Source organism: Ovis aries, chromosome 11 (genome assembly GCF_016772045.2).
Source record: "Ovis aries strain OAR_USU_Benz2616 breed Rambouillet chromosome 11, ARS-UI_Ramb_v3.0, whole genome shotgun sequence".
Lineage (NCBI taxonomy): Eukaryota > Metazoa > Chordata > Mammalia > Artiodactyla > Bovidae > Ovis > Ovis aries.
In genome coordinates this window covers 51,910,154-51,936,680 of record NC_056064.1, presented here as the reverse complement: position 1 = coordinate 51,936,680, position 26,527 = coordinate 51,910,154, and the positions used below count along the sequence as shown (strand labels likewise).

Genomic DNA, 26,527 nt, shown 5'->3' with positions numbered 1-26,527 from the left:
CCAGGCAGCAGAAGGGGTGCCCTCCTCTGCTCTCTGGAATGGCTAGTTTCTTCTTTGAAACGTTCCGACTGGAATGTGTTTATATTTTGACTGCATTGGCATCTGCCATCCATCAAACGGAGAGATAATCAGAAAATAAAAGCTTTTGATTAGCACTTGCATAAATCACCGCAGTGCCAATTACTGCACGGTCCCAATGCAGGGGGCGGGGGTGGGGGGAGGCAGCAATGATGCCGTTGGGTTCGCCCCCACCCACTTCAGGTCCCAAGTCATCACTAGCTTTGTACATGGGTCTCAGACCTTGTACTTCGAGGACAGGTCACACATGCACTCCACATTGCAAGGGTACGTTCGTGTCTTGAATGTGAGATCTCGGATCATCCTCCCAGATGGACGTCAAGCCCAAGCAGATGTTTTTGATCGTCACAAATACACAGAGTTTTGGATCAGAGCTAAAGAGCAGGCCCCTCGGCTCCAAGTCCTCAACACCACTCTGTGGCTTCACAGCCCCCAGGACATTTTCCGGAGCCTCTGCCAGCAGGACATCCTCACTCCGAGGTCTGTGTCGGAGGACAAAGGCTGTCCCTGCCACTTGAGAAAGCAGGGCTCTGGGTGGCAACTCCTGTTTCGAAGGATGAGGATGTCCCCCATCCCCCATTATTTGTATCTTACAAAAGGGCGGGTCCCCTCCAGCAAGTCAGTGGGTTTAACCTCATCATCCCAGGCGAGTTTCCCATTCACAAGGAATGGCTCAGCAAATCTGACCCTGCAAGAGGCTGTGACTGAGCCCTGCATCCTGCATCCTCAGCGGGACACATCACCTCTGTTTGATCAATGCGAAGGTTTGGTTGAGTGAGAAGCCTGTAGCCAGCCCAGTGTCGGATGCCCTTCCTGGGCAGGCTGGGCGGGACTGGGTCGGGGGATGTCCAGGCAGAACCTGGGCTGCCTTTGTCATGACCACTGGGAGAAGCTGGATTTGAGGTCTCCAGCCAGGAGCAGGATCACAGGCCCCACCCAACCAGGAGGGAATTGTCCAGAACATCTTGGTCTGGGTGTGGTGACGAACGAGCATTTCTTTAAGGATGGTTATTTTAAAAACAGAACAAACAGGTGCAGGCATGTGCCCGGTGACCAGGAGCCATCACTCTCTCTGAAGGTGGAGGCTGGGGTCAGGAGTGCCCCTGGGAAGTTCTTTCCCCCAGTTTTGTGGTTGTGGCCTCACTCCACAGGGAGAGCTTTGGGCACTGCTGCAAGCCAGTTCGCAGGAGAAAGGATGTAAAGTAGTAATAGGAGAGCTGGGTTCAGAGGGGTTTGGGGGTCTTTCAACAGCGGCTGGCTTACAGGTGGGTGAGGGATTTTCCTTTAGGGAGCTTTCAGTATGGAGCAAACACACATGTTTGGAGGTCCACTTGTCTGGAGCTCTCCGAGGGTCTTGGATGTTATGTCTGTATGAGATCTAGGAGTTATCCAGTCCTTCCTCAGTACCTGTGGGAGTGGGCTCCAGGGCCCCCAAGGATACCAAAATCCAAGGATGCTCAAGTCCCTTGTATAAAATGGCAAGTATTTGCATATAACCTATGCACATCCTCCCAGATACATTATTCATTTCTTTATATTGAAGTATAGTTGATTAACAATGTTGTGTTATTTTCATATGTATAGGAAAATGGTTCAGTTAGATATATATGTGTGTATCTGTGCTAAGTTGCTTCAGTTGTGTCCAACTATTTGTGACCCTGTGGATCACAGCCCACCAGGTTCCTCTGTCCATGGGATTCTCCAGGCAAGAATACTGGAGGGGGTTGCCATTCCCTTCTCCAGGGGGTCTTCCCAATTCAGGGATCGAACCTGTCTCTTACACCTCCAGAATTAGCACGTGGGTTCTTCACCACTAGGGCCACCTGGGAAGCCCTATATACTTAAATATATATATATGCATGCATACATATATATAGATCCTTTTCCCATTATAGGTTATTGCACGAAACTGAATATAGCACAGGTCCCTGAGCTATACAGTATGTCCTTGTTGCTTCCTTTATATACAGTAGTGTATATCTGTTAATCTCAATCTTTTAATTTACTCCTCCCTTCTTTTCACCTTTGGTAACTATAAGTTTGTTTTCTACATCTGTGAGTCTATTTCAGTTTTGTAAATAAATTCATTTGTATCATTTTTAAGATTCCACATATATGTGATATCACATGATAATTGCCTTTCTTTATATGACTTACTTCACTTAGTATGATAATCTCTAGGTCCATCCATGTTGCTGCAAGTGGCCTTATTTTATTCTTTTTATGGCTGAGTAATACTCCTTTGTATATATACCACATCTTCTTTATGGACACTTGGGTTGCTCCCATTCTTGGCTATTGTAAATATTTCTGCCATGAACACTAGGGTGTATGTATCCTCCCATAAACTTTAAATCATGACTTATAATATCTAAATGACTTATAATATCTAATTTAATGACAAGGCTACAATGTCAATGCCATGTAAATAATTGCTGTGTGTGCTCAGTCAATCAGTCGTCCGGTCCGACTCTTTGCAACCCCGTGGACAGTGGCCTGCCAGGTTCCTCTGACCATGGGGTTTTTCAGGCAAGAACTGGGTTGCCATTTCCTCCTCCAGGGGTTTTTTCTGATCCAGGAATCCAATCTGTGTCTCCTGCATCGGTAGACTAATTCTTTACCACTGGGCCACCTGGGAAGCCCAACTAATTGCTCACATGTGGCAAATTCAAGTTCTGCTTTTGGGGACTTTCTGAAAATTTTTTTCTCAAGCTTTTTCAGTCTGAGGTTGGTTGATCAGCAGATGCTGAACTGGTGGATATAAAGGGCTGACTCTATCTCAAATTTGGAAAAACCAGCCCGGCAATTCTGAAAGTGGTTTTTTCAAAAAAGGGAAAACTAAACATACAGAGGAGAATGAGAAGTCATTGAATATTTCCTTCTGACTCCAGCAAAATACTCTCAAGTTCTTCTCCCTGAAACTGTGTGAGTATGTGTGTGGCGTGTGTGGTGTACGTATGTGTGTTTGTATATACGTGGTATGTCTGTATACATGTGACTATGTGTGTGTGAATGTGTGTTTTAAGTCAGGATCCCTGTTACCATCCAGGCCGAGCTCAACCTTCAGTTATGAAAGGACAAGAGCTTCTCCTGTGGGGTTCCAGCCCCAGGTGTTGGGATTAGGAAAGAGAGGGGAAAGGTACTATGCAGGCCCAGAAATCACAGTCTTTATTTACTTTGAACGCTCTCCCTGACACCTACCAGGGAGGTGCTGGCCTGGCCACCAGCCCTGGGCTCCTTGGCAAGTGGATATCTGCCTAGTCTTTCATGTTCTTCCCAAAGTCACAAAACAAAACACCACCACCCGAGAAGTCACACCAGTCGGCCGGCCCCTCTCCCAGCTTCAGCAACGGCTGTGGCCAGTTTGTGCAAACTGGAAATAGCTTTTCTTTGTCAACTACAGAGAGCTGTGTGTTAAATCCAAACCGTATACCGTCAGCTACCAAGGGGTGCCGTGTGCATCACCCGATGGGGCTCCCTGGATCTGCTCAATCATTAGATGGTGGTGGAAAGTCAGACATGCACAGCTCACCTGCTCCCAGCTCCACCAGCTGGGGCTGCTCCCCTGTGTTCCGAACCAAGAGTTCTGTCAGCGCATGCCAGCAACTCAACACACCCATTCCACTGCAAAGAGGACAGGCCCCAAACCACTGACTTTATGGATGAAAAGAGCTTTTCTGGAAGGTTTTATGCATGGACTGTTGGTCCTTTAATCATTAATCAGCCACGAAGCAAAACTTAGTGGTCCCTGCTTGTTTTGTCAGTTAAAACCTCTCGGTATCAAAGCTCAGTTCAGCCGAGCACCATGAAGTGTGCCCGGGCCAGCCCCGTGGAAAAGCCCGGTCACAGCCGTGCCTCCCCCTCCTGCCAGGCTTGGCGGTGTCACCACATCCTAGCCCACACCTGCCCCCAGGCCGGGCCCTTTCTGGGGACCTGGTACCCTCAGTTCCACCAAGGAAAAGTCTTTCAGTCAATAAGATAGAAAAAGGTTTCCCCAAGGGACATTTCTTTAAAAATGAGGGAAAAGGCATAGGGATAAGTGGAGATGTTTTCCGTCCATTACACGAACGCCAGCTCTGGGTGAAAGCAGTGTGAGCAGCCAGGGAGTGGTGAACTGCAATCCCACTCATAAGTGGGACTTAAGGTGGCCCCAAGGGCGCCCCAAATGTGGGGGACCATTAAGACCCCTCACAAGCAGCACTGCTTTCCCCTGATGAAGAGGCGCTGTGAGCAAGGAGTGAATTTTACCCTTTAAACAATTGAAGTAGAGTCAGTCCTCAGAGCGGGGGGCTACTGCTCTGGATGCAGTTAAACATGCAAAGCCTTTTAACCAGGGCCCCATCACCTCCACTGGTGTGGCCTCGCACAGGTGACCCTTCGGCTTTGAGCTTTGTTTGAATGACAGAGGCGCTTCCAAAATAAATGTGGTGCTGGGTGTTTTCAAGGATGAAAAGACATGGTTTTTTGCCTGTTGCAGAGTAAGTCTGAATAAGTTCAGCTTCTTCACCTCTCTCCTCTCCTCGCCAGGGCTTAGGGCCTGTACAGAGTTCAGGATTGTTTTAAAGGCTTATCCCCAGGTAGGCGGGGCCATTCTCATCCTGGGCAGACCGGCAAGCCTGCACAGGCACTGTCTGCATGTGGCCCTGTCCCGGCAGAGGTGAAGGGTGCTGAGTCATCAGGGCTCAGATTCTGCCTAGGCCATCCTATGAGCGATGACCCCAGGCATGGGCCCCAGGGCAGCCTGGAGGTCCTGACCTGTGCCATTAGGGACGCTGGCCATTTGGGCCAAGTTCATGCTGTGCTTTGGCTGAGCACTTGCCAAACTCAAAGGTCACTCCATGTATTAGCTGTTTCTGGAGGTCTGGACTTTGTGTATGGTTCCTCTGAGAAGGCAGGCATGCCTTCTGCAGCAGTCCAGTTGGCATTGGCCTGGGGACCTGTCCCCACAGGTACGCCACCTCCTGCTACTTGGCCCCAGGGCAAGAAGGAGTGGGCTATGGGCTTCTATAGTAGCTGGCCCTCAGGGCCCAGCAGGCTAAAGGGAGGCAGGGAGAGGAAAGCAGGCCGGCTTTACCAGCCCAGTTCCCACAAGCCAGGCCCACCTCCCCAGTGACCCTCGCTCATTTTGCCTGTGACCTGAGCTGCCTTTTGCTTTGCTGCAGGCTGGGAGGACTCTAGAAGCTTCATCAATAGAAAAACCAGTGCTTTTGTTATAAGAAAGTAATATTAGTCGCTCAATCGTGTCCGATTCTTTTTGACCACGTGGATGGTAGCCTGCCAGGCTCCTCTGTCCATGGAATTTTCCAGGCAAGAATACTGGAGTGGATAGCCATTTCCTTCTCCAGGGGATCTTCCCAATCCAGGGATTGAACGCAAGTCTCCTGAATTGCAGGCAGATTCTTTACTGTCTGAGCTACCAGGGAAGCCCAAGAGGAGGGGTATAAACACTGGCCCTGGCCAATCTCACCACAGGTTACTGGCAGAGATTCCTGGGGGCAGGCAGGGGGACCCTCATGGCTGGCATGCCCAGTTAGTCCCTCCCTGAGGCCCCCTCCTGGATTCCCAGTGTCAATTCCCATCCTCTGGGATGGGGGGTATGGGCCAGGGACTCAGGGTCCTGTTTAGGTACCCTCCCTTCAGTGCCAGGCACTCAGAAGGGTGTGTTCATTTTCCCAGTTCCCAGAAGACAACAGGGAGAGTCTAGCTTTCTAAGTTCTGGAAAAGGCTGGGGCAGCAGTATCTCCTGATCTGACAAGCCTCCCAGAGCTTCCTCCAATTTTCCCCGCCCACCGGAGTCTCTGAAGAACCTGCTTTCAGGGCCTAAAACTGGATTTGATTTTCAACCGCCTTAGATCTGGGTTGAACAAGCTGTGTTGAGAGCAGGCGTAGGTCCCTGTTACAGGGAAGTGTGTGTGGTGATCAGTCTCAGGCCCTGTTCACCAGGAGGAGACCCCTGGCCTTGGTGCCACGGCTAGCTTTGCCGGCCCTTCCTTCCAAACCAGACAGAGGTGCACGGTTGCTGCACCAGAGCTGGTGCAGAGGTGCCCGCAGCCAGCAGTCCCGGGCCACAGCAGCGTGACTGGAGTTCCAGACCAATGTTGGGGTGAGGAACAATCGACACAGCCTTATGGCTAATCTGAAAAAGTTGGTTCTTAAAAGTCATGGAAGATGTGTGTAAATAACTCTTTGAGTCCCTGCTTTCAATTCCTTGGGGTACCACTCCTTTATATCTAACACATCTGTATTAACTAAATATTGTTTATATAAAAACCATTAACTTTTTTTTTTAAAGAGAGAGTATCCAACAAAGTAAATCCCAAACAAGGCCACCCTTGAGACTCAGCTGGGCTGTGGCAGGGGTCAGCATGTCCACAGGGGCAGTGAGAAGGACAGAAAGCAGTCTGCATCCCGGGATGACCGCTGCCTGGCATCCCAGGTCTAATGTTGGCCGTGTGTCTCTGATCTGGGGCCAGAGGCCAAGTCTGTCTAACCATCTGGTCTCTGGGGGGGCAGTGGATGGCACAAGGCTGAGGGTGGTGTGGGGCACCATGCTGGCAACTCTCCACCTATCAGACCCCCAAGAGAGGAAGTGGAAAGTCGGCAGGGAGATGGAGGCTGGCTGAAAATAGGGATGGGACCCAGGAAAGGCATGTCTGGCGGCCCCACAGTCAAGGGAGTCTGGCTTGGGCCTGAGCTTGTGTCCCCCTCCTCAGCAGCACATATCCAGGCAGCCCCTCGGGAACAGGCAGTGAGATGGGAGGGGGAACAGGTGAGCAACAAAGGGCAGATGGAACTTCCTCTCTGGGTGGGAGGCGAGGCAGGCTCAGCGGGCAGGGCACACCCCTGGCTGATCTGGGGGAAGCCTGCCATCTGCTGGGCACACACAGAGCCCTCCACAGCTGAAGTGCCACCTCCAGGAAAATGGAGTTTCAAGGGAGGGTGTATGCCAGCCTCGTGTTCCATAGGGAAGAAGCAGGGCCATGATGCCCATCAGATTTGATGCTGGGGCCGGGGGAAACTGGCCACCGCTCCCAGAGAGCTGGGCCCCGGTGGACTTCGGCACCCCACATCCACGCCCGCCACAGGAGCAGGCTCCTCTGCACGTCAGCCCCGTGGACGCGACAAAGACGGCTCTCTACAGCCCCTCGTGCTCTGCGGGGACACACAATGAGTCCTTTCACCCCAGGTGGGTCTGGTGGAGCGTGGCCACCTCCCTAGGGGGTGCCTGGCCGGGCGGCTGGCCCTACTACTTCACTGCTCGCGGTTTGGAAGCTCAAGGCACTGTCACTTTCAATTACCATCAGGGAAACTTCGGAGACTTGACATCCGTGTTGGTCACATTGGTCTTACCCCGGACATGAAAGCCTATGAGCCCGTGCCTGGTCAGGCTCTCCCAGAAAGGAGAACCGTGACCCAGTTTAAGTTTTGGCCGTTGTGCCCATGAGCACGCGGAGCGCAGGGGAGCGTGCAGAGAGCCCGCTGTCACTCGACACCCTTCCCAGCAGCCCGGCAGCCCGCCAGGCTCGGAGAGAGACTGTAGCTACCAAAAATAATCCTCCCAGTGTTTAAATATTTACAGAAGCAAGACAGATCCTGATGTCTTACCATCTACAGGGTCCGGCCCTAACTGCCAGCCCTGGGGCTCCAGGGAGAGACCACATCTATGCCCCTTTGCTGGGTCCCAGGTCTCCTTCCCTCCCTCTCCTTTCCAGACGTGTGCGGGTCTCCCTTTCTGTGACCCATGAGACAGCCACCCTCCCTCCTTTCAGAACATTTCCACTTCTGGCTTCTTAGCCCCTTGCTACCCCGACCCTGGCAAGCACCTTTGTTGTCCCCAAAGCCTCTCAGGAAAGCCCCTTCCCAACTTTAGAGGATTTGCGCCCCATCTTGGAAACCATCAAATAAAATGTAACAGAAGAAGCATGTGGCCATCTAAACCTGAAGGCTCGTCTCGACATCTCCTCCTGGGGACCTCCAGGGCACTTAGGAGCCACTCGCCTGTGATGGTCTGGTGGGCAAGGGCGGTCACTGTTTGGGGTAAAAGGTGAGGCAATGAGGATGGAGACATGTGAGGGCACAGAGCTGGGCAGAGCTGGGAGGGGGCCCAGGGCTCAGCTCCAGGGTGGCCACACTTAGGGACCATCTGTGTCACTGCCTGCCGCCCAGGAAGGTCAGGAATTTACTCGAGGCCACCTGCTGGCACCAGGGTTCAGGCTGCTTCCACTCGCCCATGACTTTCAAAGGGCAAGCGTTTCTGCGATGACCAGTGTGGCTTGGCTTCGGCTGTTAGATTGTCAGGGAAACTACACTCTCAGGTTCCCAAAACAGATTTCCGAAGCAAGGAAGCACATTCTGGATATGGTGGAGGGGCCACCAGGAGCCCTTTCTCCCCAGCATACCACAGGCATTTAGGGAACACTGGTTGAATTGAACAGAAAATCCAAGTAAAAATGCTTTGTTTACTTTGCTGGGAATGAACATTAAGGCAAACAGCAGAGGATACAGGAACGTTCCCATCAAATGACAAAGGTCATTGGTCACCTCCCTCTTGCTTTGGGGGAGGATTTCATCAGGTATTGGGTTACATTGCAACAGCCAAGTTGAGGGGGTTCCCCAAAGACAGAGGATGGCTCACCCGGGAGACACTGCCATGTCATTATTTTGTGACCTTATGCTCAAAGCTCTCAGAAGCTCGTGTGGGCCCTGCAGAGGCCCTGCCAGGGCTGCTGATGCAAGAGCCGGGGCCCCCAGGGCCTCTGACTTCCTGCTCCCATGCGGGGCTCTGTGCAGTCAGAGCAACACAGCCCCCTGGAGAGCATCCCCACTACCCCCTGCAACAAATCAGTGAGGGTTGCATCAAGGACCCCCAGAGGGGCTGTGGTGGTTTGTGAGCTGAGGGGCAAAGGCTGACAACTGTTTCATTTCCTTGTCCTTCGACAGTCATCCTGCAGTGGGACTGTCAATTCCCTCGGGAGTGTGGCCTCCCCTGGAGGCTGAACTTCTTTCTTTTCACTTTGGGAGGGTTGATGCACTTATTTCCACCCTGTCCTGACAGCTTTAATAGAAAGAGGCTGGCTTTCTAGAGAGCTGACAGTCCTTGAGAGGACAGTCAACAATATAATTTCAAGATCGACCCACGCAAGGGCTCCACCAGGTACCTGTCTTTTTGGAATCTTGCTTCCTTGGGTAACACTGGTGACTTCCAGAATCTCTGCTCCAAGTCAGGGCTACAGAACCTTCCCCAAGCAGGGGCAACAGAATGTTCATCACACCTCCCCCTAGAAGCTGCCCAGCCATCAAGGACAAAGGAAGAGGGCTAGCCAGAGAACACTAGGAAAAAAAAAAAACAAAAAACAATAAAACCATATCAGGACACCAACCAGTAGAGGTTAGAGCTGGCCAACTCCATGGTCCTGTGCCACACGTGGCATCAAGCACTTGAAATGTGGCAAATTAAAACTGAGATGTGGTGGCTCAGTGGTAAAGAATCCGCCTGCCAATGCAGGAGACACAGGTTTGATCCTTGATCCAGGAAGATCACACATGCTGAGGAGCAGCTGAGCCCACGTGCCACAGCTACTGAGCCTGTTCTCTAGAGCCTGGGAGCCACAACTACTGAGCCCACGTGCTGCAGTGACGGAAGTCCGTGCACCCAGATCCCACACTCCACAAGAGAAACCCGCACGCTGCAGCTAGAGTAGCCCCTGCTCTCTGCATCCAGAGAAAAGCCCGGGTAGCAACGCAGACCCAGCACAGCTAAAAGTAAATTTTAAAAAAGCAAAACAAAACTGAGATGTGCTCTAGGGTTAGAGTTCACACGAGATTCCCTAAGACTAGGTACAAAGATAGAATACTGAACATCTTCCATTAACTTTTAATATTGATCACACGTTGAAATGGTAATATTTGGGGTATTCTGGGTAATTATTCAAATTGATTTTACATATCTCTTTTTTTACTCATTAAAATTCAGCTATTAGATACACACATTTATGATCAACTGATTTTTGGCAAAAGTGCAAAAGCAATTCCATGGAGGAAGGTACCCCGTTTCAATGATTCTGGGGCAACAAAACATTCCCAGGCTGAAAGATAAACCTTGCCCTAAATTTCATTCCTTATACTGAAATTAACTCCACATGGGTCATGGACTTAAATGTAGAATGAAAATGACAAAAGTTTTAGAAAATAATAGGAGATCATCTTTAGGATTCAGGACAAGCCAAGAGTTCTTAGACTTGACAACAAAAGCAAGAGTCACAAGAGGAACAATTGATAAATTGGGTGTCATCAGAATTAAAATATTTTACCTTGTGAAAGATTCTGCTACTACTACTACTACTACGTTGCTTCAGTCGTGTCCGACTCTGTGCGACCCCATAGACGGCAGCCCACCAGTCTCCCCGTCCCTGGGATTCCCCAGGCAAGAACACTGGGGTGGGTTGCCATTTCCTTCTCCAGTGCATGAAAGCGAAAAGTGAAAGTGAAGTCACTCAGTCGTGTCCGACTCCCAGTGACCCCATGGACTGCAGCCTACCAGGCTCCTCCATCCATGGGATTCTCCAGGCCAGAGTACAGGAGTGGGGTGTCATTGCCAGGAGGATGAAAAGGTAACTCCAGAGATATACTTGTACATTACCTTTCTGACGAAAGACTAGTATGTAGAAAATAAGAGCTCTCGAACATATAACAGTTAAAAAGAAAGATTGTGTGTCCTTCGTGCTTAGTCACTCAGTCGTAGCCTACTTTTTGAAACCTCATGGACTGTAGCCTGTCAGGCTCCTCTGTCCATGGGGATTCTCCAGGCAAGACTACTGAAGTGGATTACCATGCCCTCCTCCAGGGGATCTTCCCAACCCAGGAATTGAACCCAGGTCTCCTGCACTGCAGGCAGATTCTTTACCATCTGAGCCACCAGGATAGCCCACCAGGAAGATCAGAATATAGGCAAAAGACACGAAGAGACATTTCACCAAAGAGAATAAGAAGATGGCAGAGAAACACATGTAAAAATGCTCAACATCACTAATCATTAGGGAAATGCAAATTAAACCACAGTGGGACACCACACACATACCAAAATGGGCAAAATATAAAACAGTCAGTCAGTCAGTGCAGTCACTCAGTCGTGCCCGACTCTTTGCAACCTCACGGACTGCAGCACGCCAGGCCTCCCTGTCCATCACCAACTCCCGGAGTTCACTCAAACTCATGTCCATTGAGTCGGTGATTCCATCCAACCATCTCATCCTGTCATGTCGTCCCCTTCTCCTCCCTCCCGCCTTCAACTTTTCCCAGCATCAGGGTCTTTTCAAATGAGTCAGTTCTTCGCATCAGGTGGCCAGAGTATCGGAGTTTCAGCTTCAGCATCAGTCCTTCCAATGAATATTGAAGACTGATTTCCTTTAGCATGAACTGGTTGGATCTCCTTGCTTTGAGCGCACCAAATGCTGGCAAGGATGCAGAGAAACTATACCACTCACCTATACTGCTGGTGAAAATATAAGATGGCACAGCTACTCCGGAAAAAAATTGGGGCAATTTCTTTAAGAAAAAACATGCAACCATCATATATATGACCTAGCAATTACACTCTTGGGAATTTCTCCCAGAAAAATGAACACTACATTCAGACAAAAACCCATATAGAAATGTTCACAATAGATTTATTTGTAAATGCCCCAAACTGGAAACAACCCATTAATATCCTTCCTTCAAAAGGTGGACACTTAAACAAACTGGTTCATGCACACCTTGGAATACTACTTAGCAATAAAAAGGAGAGCACCACAGGTACATACAATGTCTTGGATGGGGCTCAAGGGAGTTATGCTGAGTGAAAAGGGCCCATCTCAAGGTGACAGAGCATGTGATATCACTTATATGGAAGTCTTCTAGAGACAGAGAATATAGCAGTGGCTGCAGCTATGAGGGGGAGCATACGGTAGCCATGCAGTGATGGAACTGTTCTGTACCTTGATTGTGGTCGTGGTTACACAAAGCTACACGTGGGACACAATTGCACAGGATTCTATATGCAAGTACACACAAATGGAGTTTGAAAGACCAGCAAGATCTGTGCATTGTACCCAACTTCATTTCCCGGTCTGGAATGTGTATTATGGTTTTACACAGGATACCGCAATCAGGGGAGGATGAGTGAAGGATGCATGGGACTTCCCTGTACATATTCTGCAACTTCCTGTGACTCTATAGTTATTTCAAGATGGAATTTTTTAAAAGCAAGACTACTAGAAAATTTTAAATCACATATGTGGCTTACTACATTTCTACTGAGCAGTGCTGGCTTAGACCAGGAGTCAGCACGTAATGGCGTGCTATCTGTACAATCCATGACCTAAGAATTTTTTAATAGCCTATTTTTAAGAGCAGTTTTAGGTTTACAGAAAAACTGAGCAGAAGGAACAAAGAGTTCCTAGATACCTTTCTGCTCACACAGATGTTCCCCTAACGTCTTGCATTAGTGTGATACATTTGTTATGATTGATGAATAATATCACTACATTATTATTAACTAAAGCCCATAGTTTACATTATGGTTCTTTCTTGATGCTGTATATTCTGTACTGTTATTGTTTAGTCGCTAAGTTGTGTCCGACTCTTTTGTGACCCCATGAATTGTAGCTTGCCAGGCTTCTTTGCCCATGGGATTTCCCAGGCAAGAATTCTGGAGTGGGTTGCCATTTCCTTCTCCAGGGGATGTTCCCAACCCAGGGATCAAACCCGGGTCTCCTGCATTGCAGGTGGATTCTTTACTGCTGAGCCACCAGGGAAGCCCTGTACTTTCTTTAGAGTTTAACAAATGCATAAGGACATGTATCAGCATCACAGCATCATCCAGAATAGTTTCACTTCCCTAAAAATCCTCTGTGCTCTATTCAACCCTAATGCCTGGCAACCGCTGATCTTTTTTCAGTGTATCCATAGCTTTGACTCTTCCAGAAAGTCATATAGTTGGAATCACAGCGTCTGTAGCCTTTTCAGATTGGCTTCTCTCACTTAGCAACATGCATGTAAGTTTCCTCCATGTCTTTTCCTGTCTTGATAGCTCATTTCTTTTTAGTGCTGAATAGAATTCCGTTGTCTAGATAGACCAGTTTCTCTCTCCCTTAACCTATGGAAGAATGAACATCTCGGTTGCTTCCAAGTTTTGGCATTTATGAAGGAAACTGCTACAAACATCCATGTATAGGTTTTTGTGCGAAGAATGGATTTGACCATTTTTCAGTGTTGAAAAAGACAAAAGGAGGGAACTATTTCATGACACATGAAAATTATATGAAATACAAGGAATCCATAAATCAAATTTTACTGGAACCCAGCCACACCCAATCACTTCCATATTGCTAGTGGCTGTTTTCTATGGACAGAGTTAAGAAGCTACACAGAGGCTGTGCCATTCAAAAAATCAAAAATACTCACTACATGGCCCTTTATAGAGATCTGTCAACTCTTCAGATGGACAATTACAATCCCCATCTTCAAAAGGCCAGAGAGAAGTAAACCAAAATGATAATAGCAATGCTGGAAGGACTGATGACCATAAATATTTTCTTTATGCCTTTCCTCCCAAATTTCTAAAATGGACATATATTACTTATGTCACAAGTAGATTTCCACAGCATCTTTGCTCCAGCCCCACAAGCCTCTGGGTGGGGGGCAGGGTTCCAAACAGACCCAGGGGGCCAACAGGACTAGGCCGGAAGGGGCAACTCATGTGCCAAGTGATGACGGAAACACGGCTGGATTTTGTTTTGCTTTTCTGTTTTTAACATCATAGCTGGTACCTCAGCTAAGAGCCTCGCTCTGTGACCCTGTGCCTCAACCTTCTCTACAGTGGGAGAAGAACACCCCAACCTTGGGCATTGTTTCAAGTGTTAAACACTCAGTGCCCACAAGGCCTAAGATGGAGTGAATAGGGTCTCCCGAAATTCATCTCCCAATGTGACCCTATTTGGAAACAAATTACAGATGTAATTAGTTGAAGATCCCAAGATGAGCTCATCCTGGATTGAGAGTGGGCCCTAAATCCAAGAACTGATGTCCTCCCAAGAAGAGAAACCACGTGACGAAGGAGGCGGAAATTGGAGGGGGGTGGCCACGAGGGACAGCTGGAGCCCCAGGAGCTGGCAGGGGCAGGAAGGACCTCTTTGGACCTTCAAACACCTTGATTTCAGACTTCCAGCCTCCAAAACCGTGAGAATCTCTCTCTGATTTTCTAAGTCAACCAGTTTACGGTCCTTCCTTACAGCAGCCCCAAGAAACTAACACAAAGCTCTCAGGATTGGGCTGGCACTCTGATAGGTGCCATAAAAATGCCACTTTTATTTTTAGCATCCTGGTAAATGACTGCCATTTGCCTACTCTGTGCTGAGCCTTTTGGAACTCCTTTTACTCATCACCTTTGTGTTCACAGTGGCCCGAACCGCACAGATGAGGAAACTGAGACAGAGAGATTAAAACACCTTGACAAGCTCCTGCCCTGGGGATCACACAGGGCTTGGTTTACATTTTACGAAAGACCTGGCCCAGCCCAGATGGCCTGCCCCTTCCCTCCCCAGACAGCATGTCTGAACCAAACAGCCACCCTGAGTCTCACATCAAATGACTGGGCACTGTCGAGACCCAGCCTGAATTCCCTGGCAGCCCCTCCAAGCTCCTGGAGCCAGCGGCAGCCGGCTGCCAGTGCGCTTCCAGAGCTGCAGGGTAGACGCTGAAGGGCCATCCTCCACCCCAGGCAGCACCTGGCTTCCCTGCCTGTCAGTGAGGCTCCCAGGCTGGTCCAAGGGCTCAGTCCCACCAGCTGCCCTTCTCGAATAGGGTTCCTGTGGACCCCTGTTATCGGCCAGCCCTAGGCATGGAGCAGGGCAGTGGTAAGTGACTGCCACCTTGGCTGGGGGGCTGCACATGGAGCAGGGATGTGGGTGCAGGGGGGCGGTGTGGAGGGAGAGATGCTGCACAGAGCCTGCCGAGTGCTACAGAAACATAAGACAAGATTAGTCTTAACGACGCACAGAACAGATTGCAGGGTGTCGGGAGATGGGATGTTTTAAAGAAATAAATCTCAGCTCCCGGTTACAGAAGCACAAACAAACCCAAACAACAGATCTTTGGAAGCTGCCAGCTTCTCGGCTGCCAGGCTGCTGCTGGGGGCCCCCAGAGGGTGAGGGTGGGTGTTCCAGGAACATCCTCAGGGCATCCGGGGCACCTGGGCTGACCCAGTACTGAGCTGGCCCAGAGATATTTTCCGGAAATTTGGGGGGTGTGCCCCCCAGCACCTGGCCATCCCTCTTCTCACCAACTCTTGGCCATTCCACCTCTTAAATCTCTCCAGGACCCACATTCACGCTCTCCAGCCATTACCCTCCTCTCCTGGGTGGCACAGCCCCAGGACCTTCCTTCGCCCCACCCCAGTGCCACTGCTGCTGGAATGGCCTCTGAGGACATCCACTGGCCCAGCCACTGGCCCTTCTCTGTTGCTCCCCCTCTTCATCTCTTTAGGGTCCCATCCTTCTGGCCCCCCCTCTTCTTCCTTCATCTCCCACCTCTGGGAGAGGGTTATTTGCTTTAGCTGCTCTGGGTGGGAAGGGGTAAAAAGTGTCTTCCTTGTTTATATCACCCCCCATGCCCTGCAGTTTCTACTCCTGCAGGCTTGCCCCCCTGCCCCGAGATGGTTGGACAGAAAAGGAACAACAAGGCTATTTATGAAAACCGCCCAAAGCAACTAAGAATCACATGGCATCGCACAGCCTGCCCCCTCACCAGGCTTTGGGTGACCAGCGTGACCCCCTCTGGGTCCCTCCTGGCAGCCCCACAATAGTGACAGCACCTGGCCCTGCCCCACCCAGCTCGTAGGCTTCAGGTCCTTCTGAGGCTGGATTCTCCCCAGAGCAGGGTAGGAGAAGCAGGGCCAGTTACACCAGTGACATCGAGACAGTATGAATAATTCAGCCTTTACGGCTGATACTCTGGTGTCACAGAGCCTTTTCCTCCTAAAGGCAAAAAGCACTTAAGATGCCATTTATTTCAGCCTGGCTCCCTCTGTGGGGTGGGCGCCGTCATGCTGTCTCAGTCACCGCCCTCGGGGCTGGCTCCATCGTTACCCTCCCTCCTCACTGGCTTCTGCTTGTGACCTACCATCCACCCCCTAGGAAACCAGCCCCTGCGTGGGGGGCGGGGACACCTGTTCACTTTTCTGGCCTTTTCCCCTTTCTCTCTCTTGACAGAGCACTCTGAGGGGCTCCTCTTTGCAAGCAGGGTGACTACCAGCCTCCCCTCCCACCCCCCGGAAGCACAGTTTCTTCTGGGCCTGCACTGTCCAACAGCCCTCACCACCTGTGGCTACTGGACTTGAAATTTATTAAAGGTGAAAAAATCCAGGTGCTTAGTTTCCAGAGCCACATTTCCAGGAGTCCACAGCCACACATGGCCAGTGGTTACTGCACTGGACAGCGTTCATCACCATGGAAAGTCCTATAGGACGGTGCTGGTCCAGAAAAATGGTAAAGCTCAAGGAAAAGTAACAGCAAGAGGCAGCATATGTTAAATGCCACAGAAACAAGATGCCTGGGGAAAGCGGCAGGAACTCTGGGGAAAAAGCTGGGGTCATGGAGGAGACCACAGTCTGGCTGGGGTTTCTCCAGGGGAGGGGAGCACATTCCAGCTGGAGGGAGGCTGCAGAAGGGTGAGGCTGTGGGGGACGGCTGGCCGAACCACAGCAAGCATGGGAAAAGAGGAGAGGAGGGGTCAGCAGGAAGGTGAACATCCAAGTAAGACCCCGGGGACAGGCAGCTTTCATCCCCGCATGGCTGCACCTGACTCTCCCTGGACCCGTGTCCGTGCTGGCTGGATCACCACCCCAGTGAGGCCAAGGTGAGAGCCACCCAGCTCATTCTGTAACCTGAACACCACCCTTCACTCGGCACACATTTACCCTGGGAGTGGGGGCGAGCATCAGCTTCATGGGGAGGACCTCCCGGGGTCCTAGGGGGCCTTCTCATTAACAAGCATGCAAGACAGCAGATGGGGGTAAGCTAGTCTGAGCTATGCAGCGGCTGTGAGCTATGTGATCTATTTTTTTAAAATACTGATTTATCTGAGTACAGCAGGTCTTAGTTGCAGCACATGGGATCTCTGATCTTCGGTGCGTAGGTTCTTTAGTTGAGGCATGCGGGATATTTTAGCTGCGGCATGCAAACTCTTAGCTGCAGCACCCAACCAGGGATCCAACCCACAACCCCTACATTGGAAGGTGGATTCTTAACCACTGGACCACCAGGGAAGTCCCTGGCTATCTAGTTTTAAAACTTGTTTTCATCATATGATTAATATAGTCACACTGTAACATTTTTGAAACATGAGAAAGGAAAAAAAAGACTCACAACCACATTATCCTAACATTGGCACAGCTTTCCCTCAGCTGGTGCTGTCCAACAGGGTGCTCACATGTGCCACTTAAATTTATCTCAATCAATATCACGTAAACTTAAAAATTCAGCTTGTCAGTCACACTAGCCACCTTTCACGTATTCCCCAGGTAAGCAAGGCAGTGGCGTTATCGTGATGGCACAGATCAGGAAAGTTCTAGTAGGCAGCACTGCTTGGATAGCTTCATTCATGCATCAGGCCTTCCCATGGATTTCAGTCAAAATGTGTACATTATTTGCTACCTGCTTTGTTACTGATACACCATAAATTTCCACACTGATGTATAACCTTTACGAACACTGCACCATCTTCTGTCTGGCAGTACTAAGGTTCTGCACCTTTGGGGCCAGAAGTGCCCCCTCCTCAGGTAAATGGACACCCATAAGCACACATACAGGAAGTGGTGAAGGACCTCAGGGGGCTCACAGGCCCCCAATAAAACCCCTTAACCTGGAAGATGAACAGTAATGGACGCATCTCTTTCTGTAGATTCGTCCCTTTCCCCCTCCATTATAAAGAAGAGCAAGATGGACATCGTCATGCAAATATGCTTTATTTCTGTAGTTTAGATTGGTTCTTGGGATGAGTTCCAGAAGACACCTTTTGATTTAGGGAGTGGGAGCTGTGTTTTCAGCTCATAAATATCACCACATACTTCCCCAGGCGGGGGGCAGTTGAGATGCCACATAGGAGTCCACATGGGGGTCCTGTTATACAACATTCTCATCCAACTAGCCCTAGAGACTGGACCAGGTACCTCTCAGGACATAAACGAATGACAGGCTGGCCACTGACCTTGTCTGGTGGTTATTCTCACCTTCATCCCAACCCAAAGCCTTGATTTCTGACACTATGGAAGGTATGGGACTGAGACAGCCACAGACCCTAACCCCTGCTTCTAGAACTCAGTCCTCAGTGGGAGGAGGGTCCATGATGGCATGTCAGCCACGTAGCCTTCCTTGTCCACCCACTTCCCAACAGTCTTTGGACACACATGGTCAAGAATTTCCAGCCATCACTATGCTGGGGTGGCTACGGCAGGTGGCCTCATCTAAGGATGAGGCTGTGCCTGGCTAAACCCCACAGGTAGCACACAAGTGGACACTGTCATTCTAACCACTCGACCCTTCCGTAAACTACTTGCCACGTCACAAAATGTTTAAGGGACTCTCAGATGGGGGGCTGCTCCTCCCACCCTTGCCCAACCACACGCTGTCTCCACATGTAGTTCTTTAGTTCTGCCACTAGAGGGATCCCATGAGCCAACCTGTCTGCTCCCCCGAGGGGACCCAATTCCCAGTTAAATGAAGAGCCTCTGCCCGTGGAGTCACACGTTCAAATCCTCAAAGACAAGCTCCCTGTAGGGAGTCTGGTCCAGCAGAAGCTGGTCCTCCAGGACCTCACTCCAGATGCCCTCTCTACAAGGCCCATGCCTCTCTGTGCTCCTTGGACTGTAGCCTGCCAGGTTCCTTTGTCCATGGAATTCTCCAGGCCAGAATGCTGGAGTGGGTAGCCTTTCCCTTCTCCAGGGGTTTTCCCAACCCAGGGATCGAACCCAGGTCTCCTGTAATGCAGGCGCATTCTTTACCAAGGGAAGCCCAAGGATACTGGAGTGGGTAGCCTGTCCCTTCTCCAGCGGATCTTCCCAACCCAGGAATTGAACTGAGGTCTCCTGCATTGCAGGCAGATTCTTTACCACTTGAGCTATGAGTGAAGCTCCCCTTATCACAACAGTGGTTCTCAAGCCCGGTGGCACTTTGGAGACCCTTGGAGAGGTCAATCCCTGCCCACGCCCAGGCACCACCCCAGTCATTCTGGTTCAATCAGTCTGGGTGGGCCTGGGAATCAGGGGCCTTCAAAGCTGCTGGGGCATTCTCATTTTTCGCTGGGCTGGGAAGCCTTGCTCTATAGCACCCAGTGCTACTGACCATTTAGTCCAGATTTCCAGGCCCATCACTGGGCGGGAGCTGTAGGGGGGCAGGGGGCAGGAGGGAGTGGAGACACGCCAGCTTTGCTTTCAGGTCTCGAATGCGGTGGGGAGACAAAATCGCAATTCAACTCCAGGAGCAAAGAAGCAGGAGCAGCCTGGCAGAAAATGCAGAGTTCAGGGCCCACCCAGTCCCTCTTGAAATCCATATTGCTTTTTTCTGTTTTTTTTTTAAACTTCCAGCAACCTGTCAAGCATGGCTGGGTCAGGAACTAGGGTGCCTCCATGTAATACCTCTCACATTGCATCTCAAAAACAATCTGTTTTTGCATCAGCCCCTGACTGAAGCACACGCTCCCGGCAGGCAGGGAGGGGGACCTCGTTCATGGCCATCCTGCCCCAGCCCAAAGCCTTGGCGGAACTGGACAGACTGAGCCAGAAAAGCAAGCGATATGGAGTTGCTGAGGCTCCACGGTGAGGGAGGGCTCTCCCTCACGACACTGCAGTCTTCCTTCCGAGCATGCCCTGCAGCTCTAAGTGGAAACATGAACCTTAAGCTAAATTGGGTGGAACAGGGGTCTGGAAGATGTAACTTGGGTTTCCAAAGCATGAGCACAGAAAGGACTCATGACGGGACAGCCAAACTCCCACACCTGACAGATGGCACCCAGCTTCAGGTTAGGAGTCTGCACGCAGTACAGAATAATGTTCCCAAATCCAACAGGAGGTGAAAATTGCTGGGAGTATTAGCCAGTCATAAAAATGAATGGAGTCCTGACATGCTTGGATGCACCTTGAGAACATTATGCTCAGTGAAAGGAGGCAGACACGAAAGGACACAAGTTGCATGATCCCATTGACGTGAAATGTCCAGAACAGGCAATCCATAGAGGCAGAAAGTGGCTGAGAAGGGCTGATGGGGAGTAACTGGCAGCGTGGCACCACCAGGGGGCGCTCTGACAGAGCCCCGCTGGCAGCGGGACTCAGGCAGGGCTTCAAGTTTCCCTAGTAGGAAACGGGCACATGGCTCAGGGAACCTCATGGGGCACTGGAGTCCTTGGCTGTAGCTGACCGACCTCTCCCTTACATGCACGCTTCAGTATGCGAGAAGAATGTTATCAGTTCACCCTTGGGTTTTAATGGATCACATCTTACTGGGGAAGAAAACAGGAAAGAATTCGTCTCAGATTCCTTCCCTCTGAAACCAGCAAAGCGCTCCCCATTCCTCCACCCTGTTCCTTTTCTCACATCAGTTCCTGTGACCTTATTGCTCTAGGTCCGTTGTAAACCCAGCAGGGTTCAAATCTGGCTCAGCTCCTGAACTGGCTGGGTGACCTCCAGCAAGTTCCTTAACCTCTCTGAGCCTTACTTCTCCCTTCAATACACAGAGGGTGATGTGAGTACCTACGTCACAGGGTTTTGGGTTCTTGTGAGCCTAAAAAGAATTAATCCATGGCCCACATGCCCTGCACCCAGGCAAAACTCAGACATCCACACTGATCACATGCCCAGCTCACATCACGAGCTCAAGAATTACATGCTGACTGACTAACGTCAGCACTCACTGTCATCACCATCATTAGCCTGGAAATTAATGAGAACAAGGACCACAGCCAAGCATGAGAAGGGACTGTAGAAGTCCCATGCTTGCCCATCCCACGCCTGCCCCGGCTGCTCTGAGTTAACCCAAGCCTGTGGTTCATGAGCCTTGTGCACGCCCGAGGCCCCCTAACAACGACACCATGTGACATTATGATAACCCTCCCCCTTCAGGCAACATCTCACTGCTCCTCCCAGCTCCTGTGTGTGTGGCAAGTAAAGTGAGCCCGCTAATGTGCCCAGGCATCTGGTTCCCCTGGGCTCTTGGCTGTACAGTAAATGCTGCCAACTTCCCCCTGGGGCTGCGTTCCAGCCTCTTACAGCTTGAGGGTGTGAGAAGTAGAAAGGCTAAGGGCCCTTCTGGCGGGCCAGGCTCCATGCCTGGCTGGGGACCAGGCCTCCCCCACAAGCCTTCTGCCGCCACCCTGGCCTCCCTGGGTTTGCCTGACGGACCATCTCAGTCCCTCCAGTGATGAGCACAGAAGACGCCAGGATGCTGAGGCCTGGTCCCGGGGGGTCTGGACTGGGGTATGGGGCTAGTCAGACTTGGCTGGGAAGGTTTAGTCCTAGGGATGTGGAGAGAAGGAAGAGGGAACTCCCAGCCCCCCAGCCCAGGCTTCATGTTCTTCATAACCCCCTGGGGTGGCATGAAGTGAAGGCACTCTGGTGCCTGCAGGATGACATGCAGGTGTCCTCCACACTCAGTGAGCAGAGCGGGGACACAGGCCCTTGCTCTTGGCCCCAGAGACGCAGGGGGCAGTGGGGAACTCACCCGCTCTCGCTCTCCAGGAACACGGAGCTGCTGCTCTCCGCGAGGGCGGCACTGATGGGCGAGAGGCAGAAGGGTGAAGAGAAGGCCTCTGAGTCCGAGTCGAAGGAACTGGCCCTGCTCACACCCTCAGCCGACAGCTCCAAGGAACCCTCCTCCTCGCCCACCTCCGGCCGGGGCTCCCGGCCCTCTTCCGTCCCGTCTTGCGAACTGACCGCCGACAAAATTCCTGAGTCGCTGTGGGCCGGTGGCAAGGCTGGGAGGGGGCCGTCTGTCCCCAAGCCCGGGGCCAGCTTCTCCCCATCCTCGGGCGAAGGGCTGACGCACTCAGTGTCTCGGATGCCCTGGGCCACCACCAGGATGTCCTCATCTCTGGGGATCAGGGTGGACCTGGGCTCCGTGGGGGACGGCTGGTGGGGGGCCCCTGAGCTCTGGGCACGCCGGCCCCGAGGGTGGGGTGCCTTGCGCACGGGGGAACTCTCGGGGGTGACATAGCGCAGCGCCTCCTCGTCCTGCTTCTGGATCCGGGAGTTGGGGACCCACGCGAGGATGAGGGTGGCCCCCAGCAGTTCATCCTTCTCCATGTACAAACACAGGTAGCCTGTGAGGGGTCAGGAGCACAGACGGTTAGGGAGGGCTGTGCTCCAAGTGCCTCTAGCTGGTTCCTTCCCGGAACCACACCCGGGCGAGTAAAACTGTGCGGCTGTGCAGCCCAGCCCTAAGAAAACACACCTGAGGGATACAGTTGAACTCAGGATGAATGAGAGCTGTGGGCGTTTTCTAAGCACACACACTGAGCAGATCCAGGGGGTGAGCCCTCAAGCAGCAGTCTATCCTGTGCCTTCCCTCCTTCTCTTGTTCAGAGCCCCACCCTATCCACGGCCCTGGGCTCCCCTGCCTCATGGCCTCCGGATCAGCCCAGGTGGCTGGGGAGGCACCCAGGGACCCAGAAGTGCCACCGGCTTCATCGAAATCTTAGGAGGGACCCGGGCTGCAGACTTTATTGCTACGTCACACAAAAGATAAATATCCAAGATGAGTAGCATTTGGGCCTTTCCCTGTTGGCTGAGGCTTCTCAGCATCTCTTCTTTCACACTGCTTTTCAGAAGGAGGGCCATCTTCAATGTCACGTCCTGGACTGCTGACAAAGGAAAGAGCAGTTCTCCGAGGCCAGCAGCACATGGGTGGGCCCTTAGGGCCCCTGAATGCTCCGTCCGGGAGGAAGGTGGTCTTTCCTCCTGAGACACCTGCCACTTTGGGATGTCCTGACTCTTAGGCCTACGGCACTCAGGTTCCCAGGCCTCTGGGTCTCTGAGAAGCCCCTGGGGCAGGAGCTGGGGCCCCTGTCATGCTGCAGGGCTCTGACTCAACCTAGAATCCTTAGCCCAGCTCCCACTTCCAAAACAGCAGGGAAATCGGGGGTCATCAACCAGTTGTTCAGAAGAATAATGTTCAGGTGAGGTTAAGTGTCTCCGCATGGCTTTGGGTTGGGAAGGGACCCTGAGACCTCTGGCCCCCTCTCCCTTGCCTCCCATCAGGCAAGGATGATGGGGCATGCCCAAAGGCTGCAGCTCTTTTTGCTTTATGCCCAGAACATGCAACACCCTCAGACTCAGGCCTAGGACCTCTGCTCCCCGCCCCCCGAGTCCTCAGAATTTGGGCCCTTGTCAGGCATCCACAGGGGCAAGGCAACATGCCACTCAGCCTTCTAGAGCACAATTCAGGGACCAGGACCCTGGAATCCCCCACCCTCTCAGTTCAGAATCTGCTTCTAGGACCTGTTCGGGACTTTCCACCTGACCTGTGATGTCCCCTGGAGAAGACTCGGGGTCCTTATAATCCAGGAAGGAGCTGGGGCTGGAAGTCGGCTCTCCTGCTTTGGAACCTGGAGGGTCTGATGACTCTAAATCTGTACCTAACTGTCCACTGTAAAGATATGCTTATCAAGACAGAAGGACAGAATACTTTCCAAAGAGTTCATTAGCATAAGTTAAACTTTTTGTCTTTTTTAAAATAAATTTATTTATTCAATGCTTTGTCAACACCTAATTTGTATGCAGTAAAGTGCCCAGATCGGATTGGTAATTCTTAATTTTTAAATGTACTGACGTCTGATGTGAGACTTTCTGTCTGGACGCAGGTGGGCTGCAGCCAGGCTGCAGGTTGCACGGGGACTGGGGACCCAGCAGCACCCTTCAGCAGCCTAGAGAGGCCTCAGAAGAGCCCAGGGCCTGCCCTCTCTCTGCCTCTACTCTGGCTGGTATTGGGGAGCTCCTCTGAACACCAGCCTCCTTCTCTAAGAGGCCCACCCAGACTCTGGCATTCTCAGGAGATCGTTGTGCAAATTAAATGAAGCAACACATTTATCTTGTACACTTGCACAAATATCAAAGGACCACACAGGCTTCTAGTGTCACTAATCCATCTTTTGGATGCTTCCTGGAGGCCGCAGGGCTGAGGGACTCAGGTGTGGGTGGTGTGCTGCCATAACCAGGTCTAACATCCCCAGGTTCCCTACCCAAGAACAGTCTCAATCAGTGACACTCCTGCCAAGAGAATCTGTGCCCACTCCCTTAGTGCACAAGAGAGCTTGCTGTTTGGGGGCTCAGAATACAACTGGAGCCCTGAAAAAAAAATGCAGTCTCTTTCTCTGAGGCTTGGCAAAAGATTGCAAAGTCACTGTCACCACAGGAAAAGTTGCCCACTCCTGGGACTCGGGAGAGCCACAGGCTGGAGTGTCCCTTGAACAGCCCAAGGTAACTCCAGGCTCTGGTGTGGAGGGCCAGGAAAGGACTCTCCATCTCCATCTGTGCAGAGGCTGAGAGCTTCCTTCCCCCATCTCAGAACAGTGGATTTAAGCACAAAGGGTGCGCAGGATCAATGATTTCCATGTCCCCAGCATCCCAGGCCCGCTTCACAACCTGCTTGGTCCTCATCCCACACTCTGGGAGGCAGGAAGGGATGAAACCACCAAGCCTGACCTGAGGGCTGTGCTCCCGCACACACTCAAGGGGGCCTGGGGGAATCTCCCCCCGCCCCCAGGGCAGCTTCCTGAAGAAGATGATGCCCCGCTTCCCTCCCTGCAGTTGGGGGACTCCCGCCTCCCAGCAGCCCTCTCGCAGCAGCCCTGTATACACGAATGCCCTCTTCCATCGCAAACACAGCTAATTCCCCTTCGACCGTCCTGCCTCCCCTCCATGAGTCAAAGGTCACTGGTGTGCTTCCCAGATGGGGAAATTAGGGCAAACGGGGAAGTGATGCAGGAGCTTGCTAACTTCAGAGAGATCAGCCAGCTCTCCCTGGTCCTGTGACCCCAAGCCTTCTTCTCCCAGCCCGTGACCCCAGGTTCCCCGCACCGGGCTCACCTGGGTGGTGTTCCCCCAGCCCCTGCAGCCCCTCTGGGGGATGCACACAGACATTGTTCTTGGAGTAGATGATCTCCCCATCCAGGACGGAGGGGGGCCCGCCGCCGCCGCCGCCACCACCCGGGGTGAGGGTCAGGAGATCCGAGGCTTTGGAGGAGGCCCGGCGAAGGAGGCGGCCCAGAGACATTGCCGGGGCAGTGTTTCCATCCTCCGCACACTTGGGCCCAGATGGGGCTCTTCCAGACCTGCCTGGGGGAGGAAGAGAGAGGACAGGCATGGCCCAAGGTCATCAACATGGACGGGGCATTCCTGGGGCAGCATCACGTCCCACACCAGTAAGCGGAAACGGAAGCTGTGCAACCACAGAAGGGGCCGTTGCTAGCACAAGGCCATACAGAGGAAATGAATTCTCAACTGTGGCGCGACGGACACTTGGGGCTGGGTCATTCTTAGCGGTGGTGGCTGTCCTGTGCCTTGTAGGGTGTTTTACAGCATCTGTGGCCTCAACTCACCAGATTCCACTAGCACCCCTTTCCACTATGACAACCAAACATGTCTTCAGCATTGCAAATATCCTTCGAAGGCAAACTCACCCCATGAAGAACCAGTCTAGGGAACTGCCTGGCAGTGAAGTGGTTAGAACGGGGCATTTTCACTGCTGTGGGCCCAGGTTCAATCTCTGGTTGGGAACTAAGATCCCACAAGCCCAAAGTGTGTACCTCCTACAAAACGACCAGTCTAGAGGAACCTGTTCCCACAGCAGTTCAGTCGCTCAGTCATGTCTGACTCTTTGCAACCCCATGGACTGCAGCACGCCAGGCTTCCCTGTCCATCACCAACTCCCGGAGCTTGCTCAAACTCATGTTTGTTGAGTCTGTGATGCCATTCAACCTCTGTCACCCCCTTCTCCTCCTGCCTTCAATTTTTCCCAGCATCAGGGTCTTTTCTAATGAGTCAGTTCTTCACATCAGGTGGCCAAAGTATTGGAGTTCCAGCTTCAGCATTAGCCCTTCAAATGAATACTCAGGACTGATTTCCTTTAGGATTGACTGGTTTGATCTCCTTGCTGTCCAAGGGACCCTCAAGAGTCTTCTCCAACACCACAGTTCAAGCAAGAATACTGGAGTGGGTTGCCAGGCCCTCCTCCAGGAGATCTTCCCAACCCAGGGATCAAACCCAGGTCTCCTGCATTGCAGCTGGATTCTTTACCATCTGAGCCACCAGGGAAACCTCCAGGCTTTCTCTTTGCTCAGAGTTCACCACTGTGTCCCTTCCTTCCTAAGGTTCTCAGCCCTCGACTTCCCAGGGAATGTCCTGGTTCTCCCCCTTCTTCCTACCCCT

At 51.7% G+C, this 26,527-nt stretch overlaps 1 protein-coding gene across 2 annotated transcripts in view; it reads right to left on the bottom strand.

Annotated features, from left to right (window-relative positions):
- TBC1D16 (TBC1 domain family member 16) overlaps window positions 1-26,527 on the bottom strand; it is an 81,543-nt gene that overhangs the window by 36,894 nt on the left and 18,122 nt on the right. For both annotated transcript variants that reach the window (XM_027974241.2, XM_042256800.2), the window contains exons 2-3: window positions 25,187-25,435; window positions 21,825-22,422 (exon numbers count right to left, since the gene is read on the bottom strand). In XM_027974241.2, coding sequence (XP_027830042.1) covers window positions 21,825-22,422; window positions 25,187-25,373 — 785 coding nt within the window. In that variant the 5' untranslated portion in view covers window positions 25,374-25,435. The remainder of the gene's footprint in view (window positions 1-21,824; window positions 22,423-25,186; window positions 25,436-26,527) is intronic.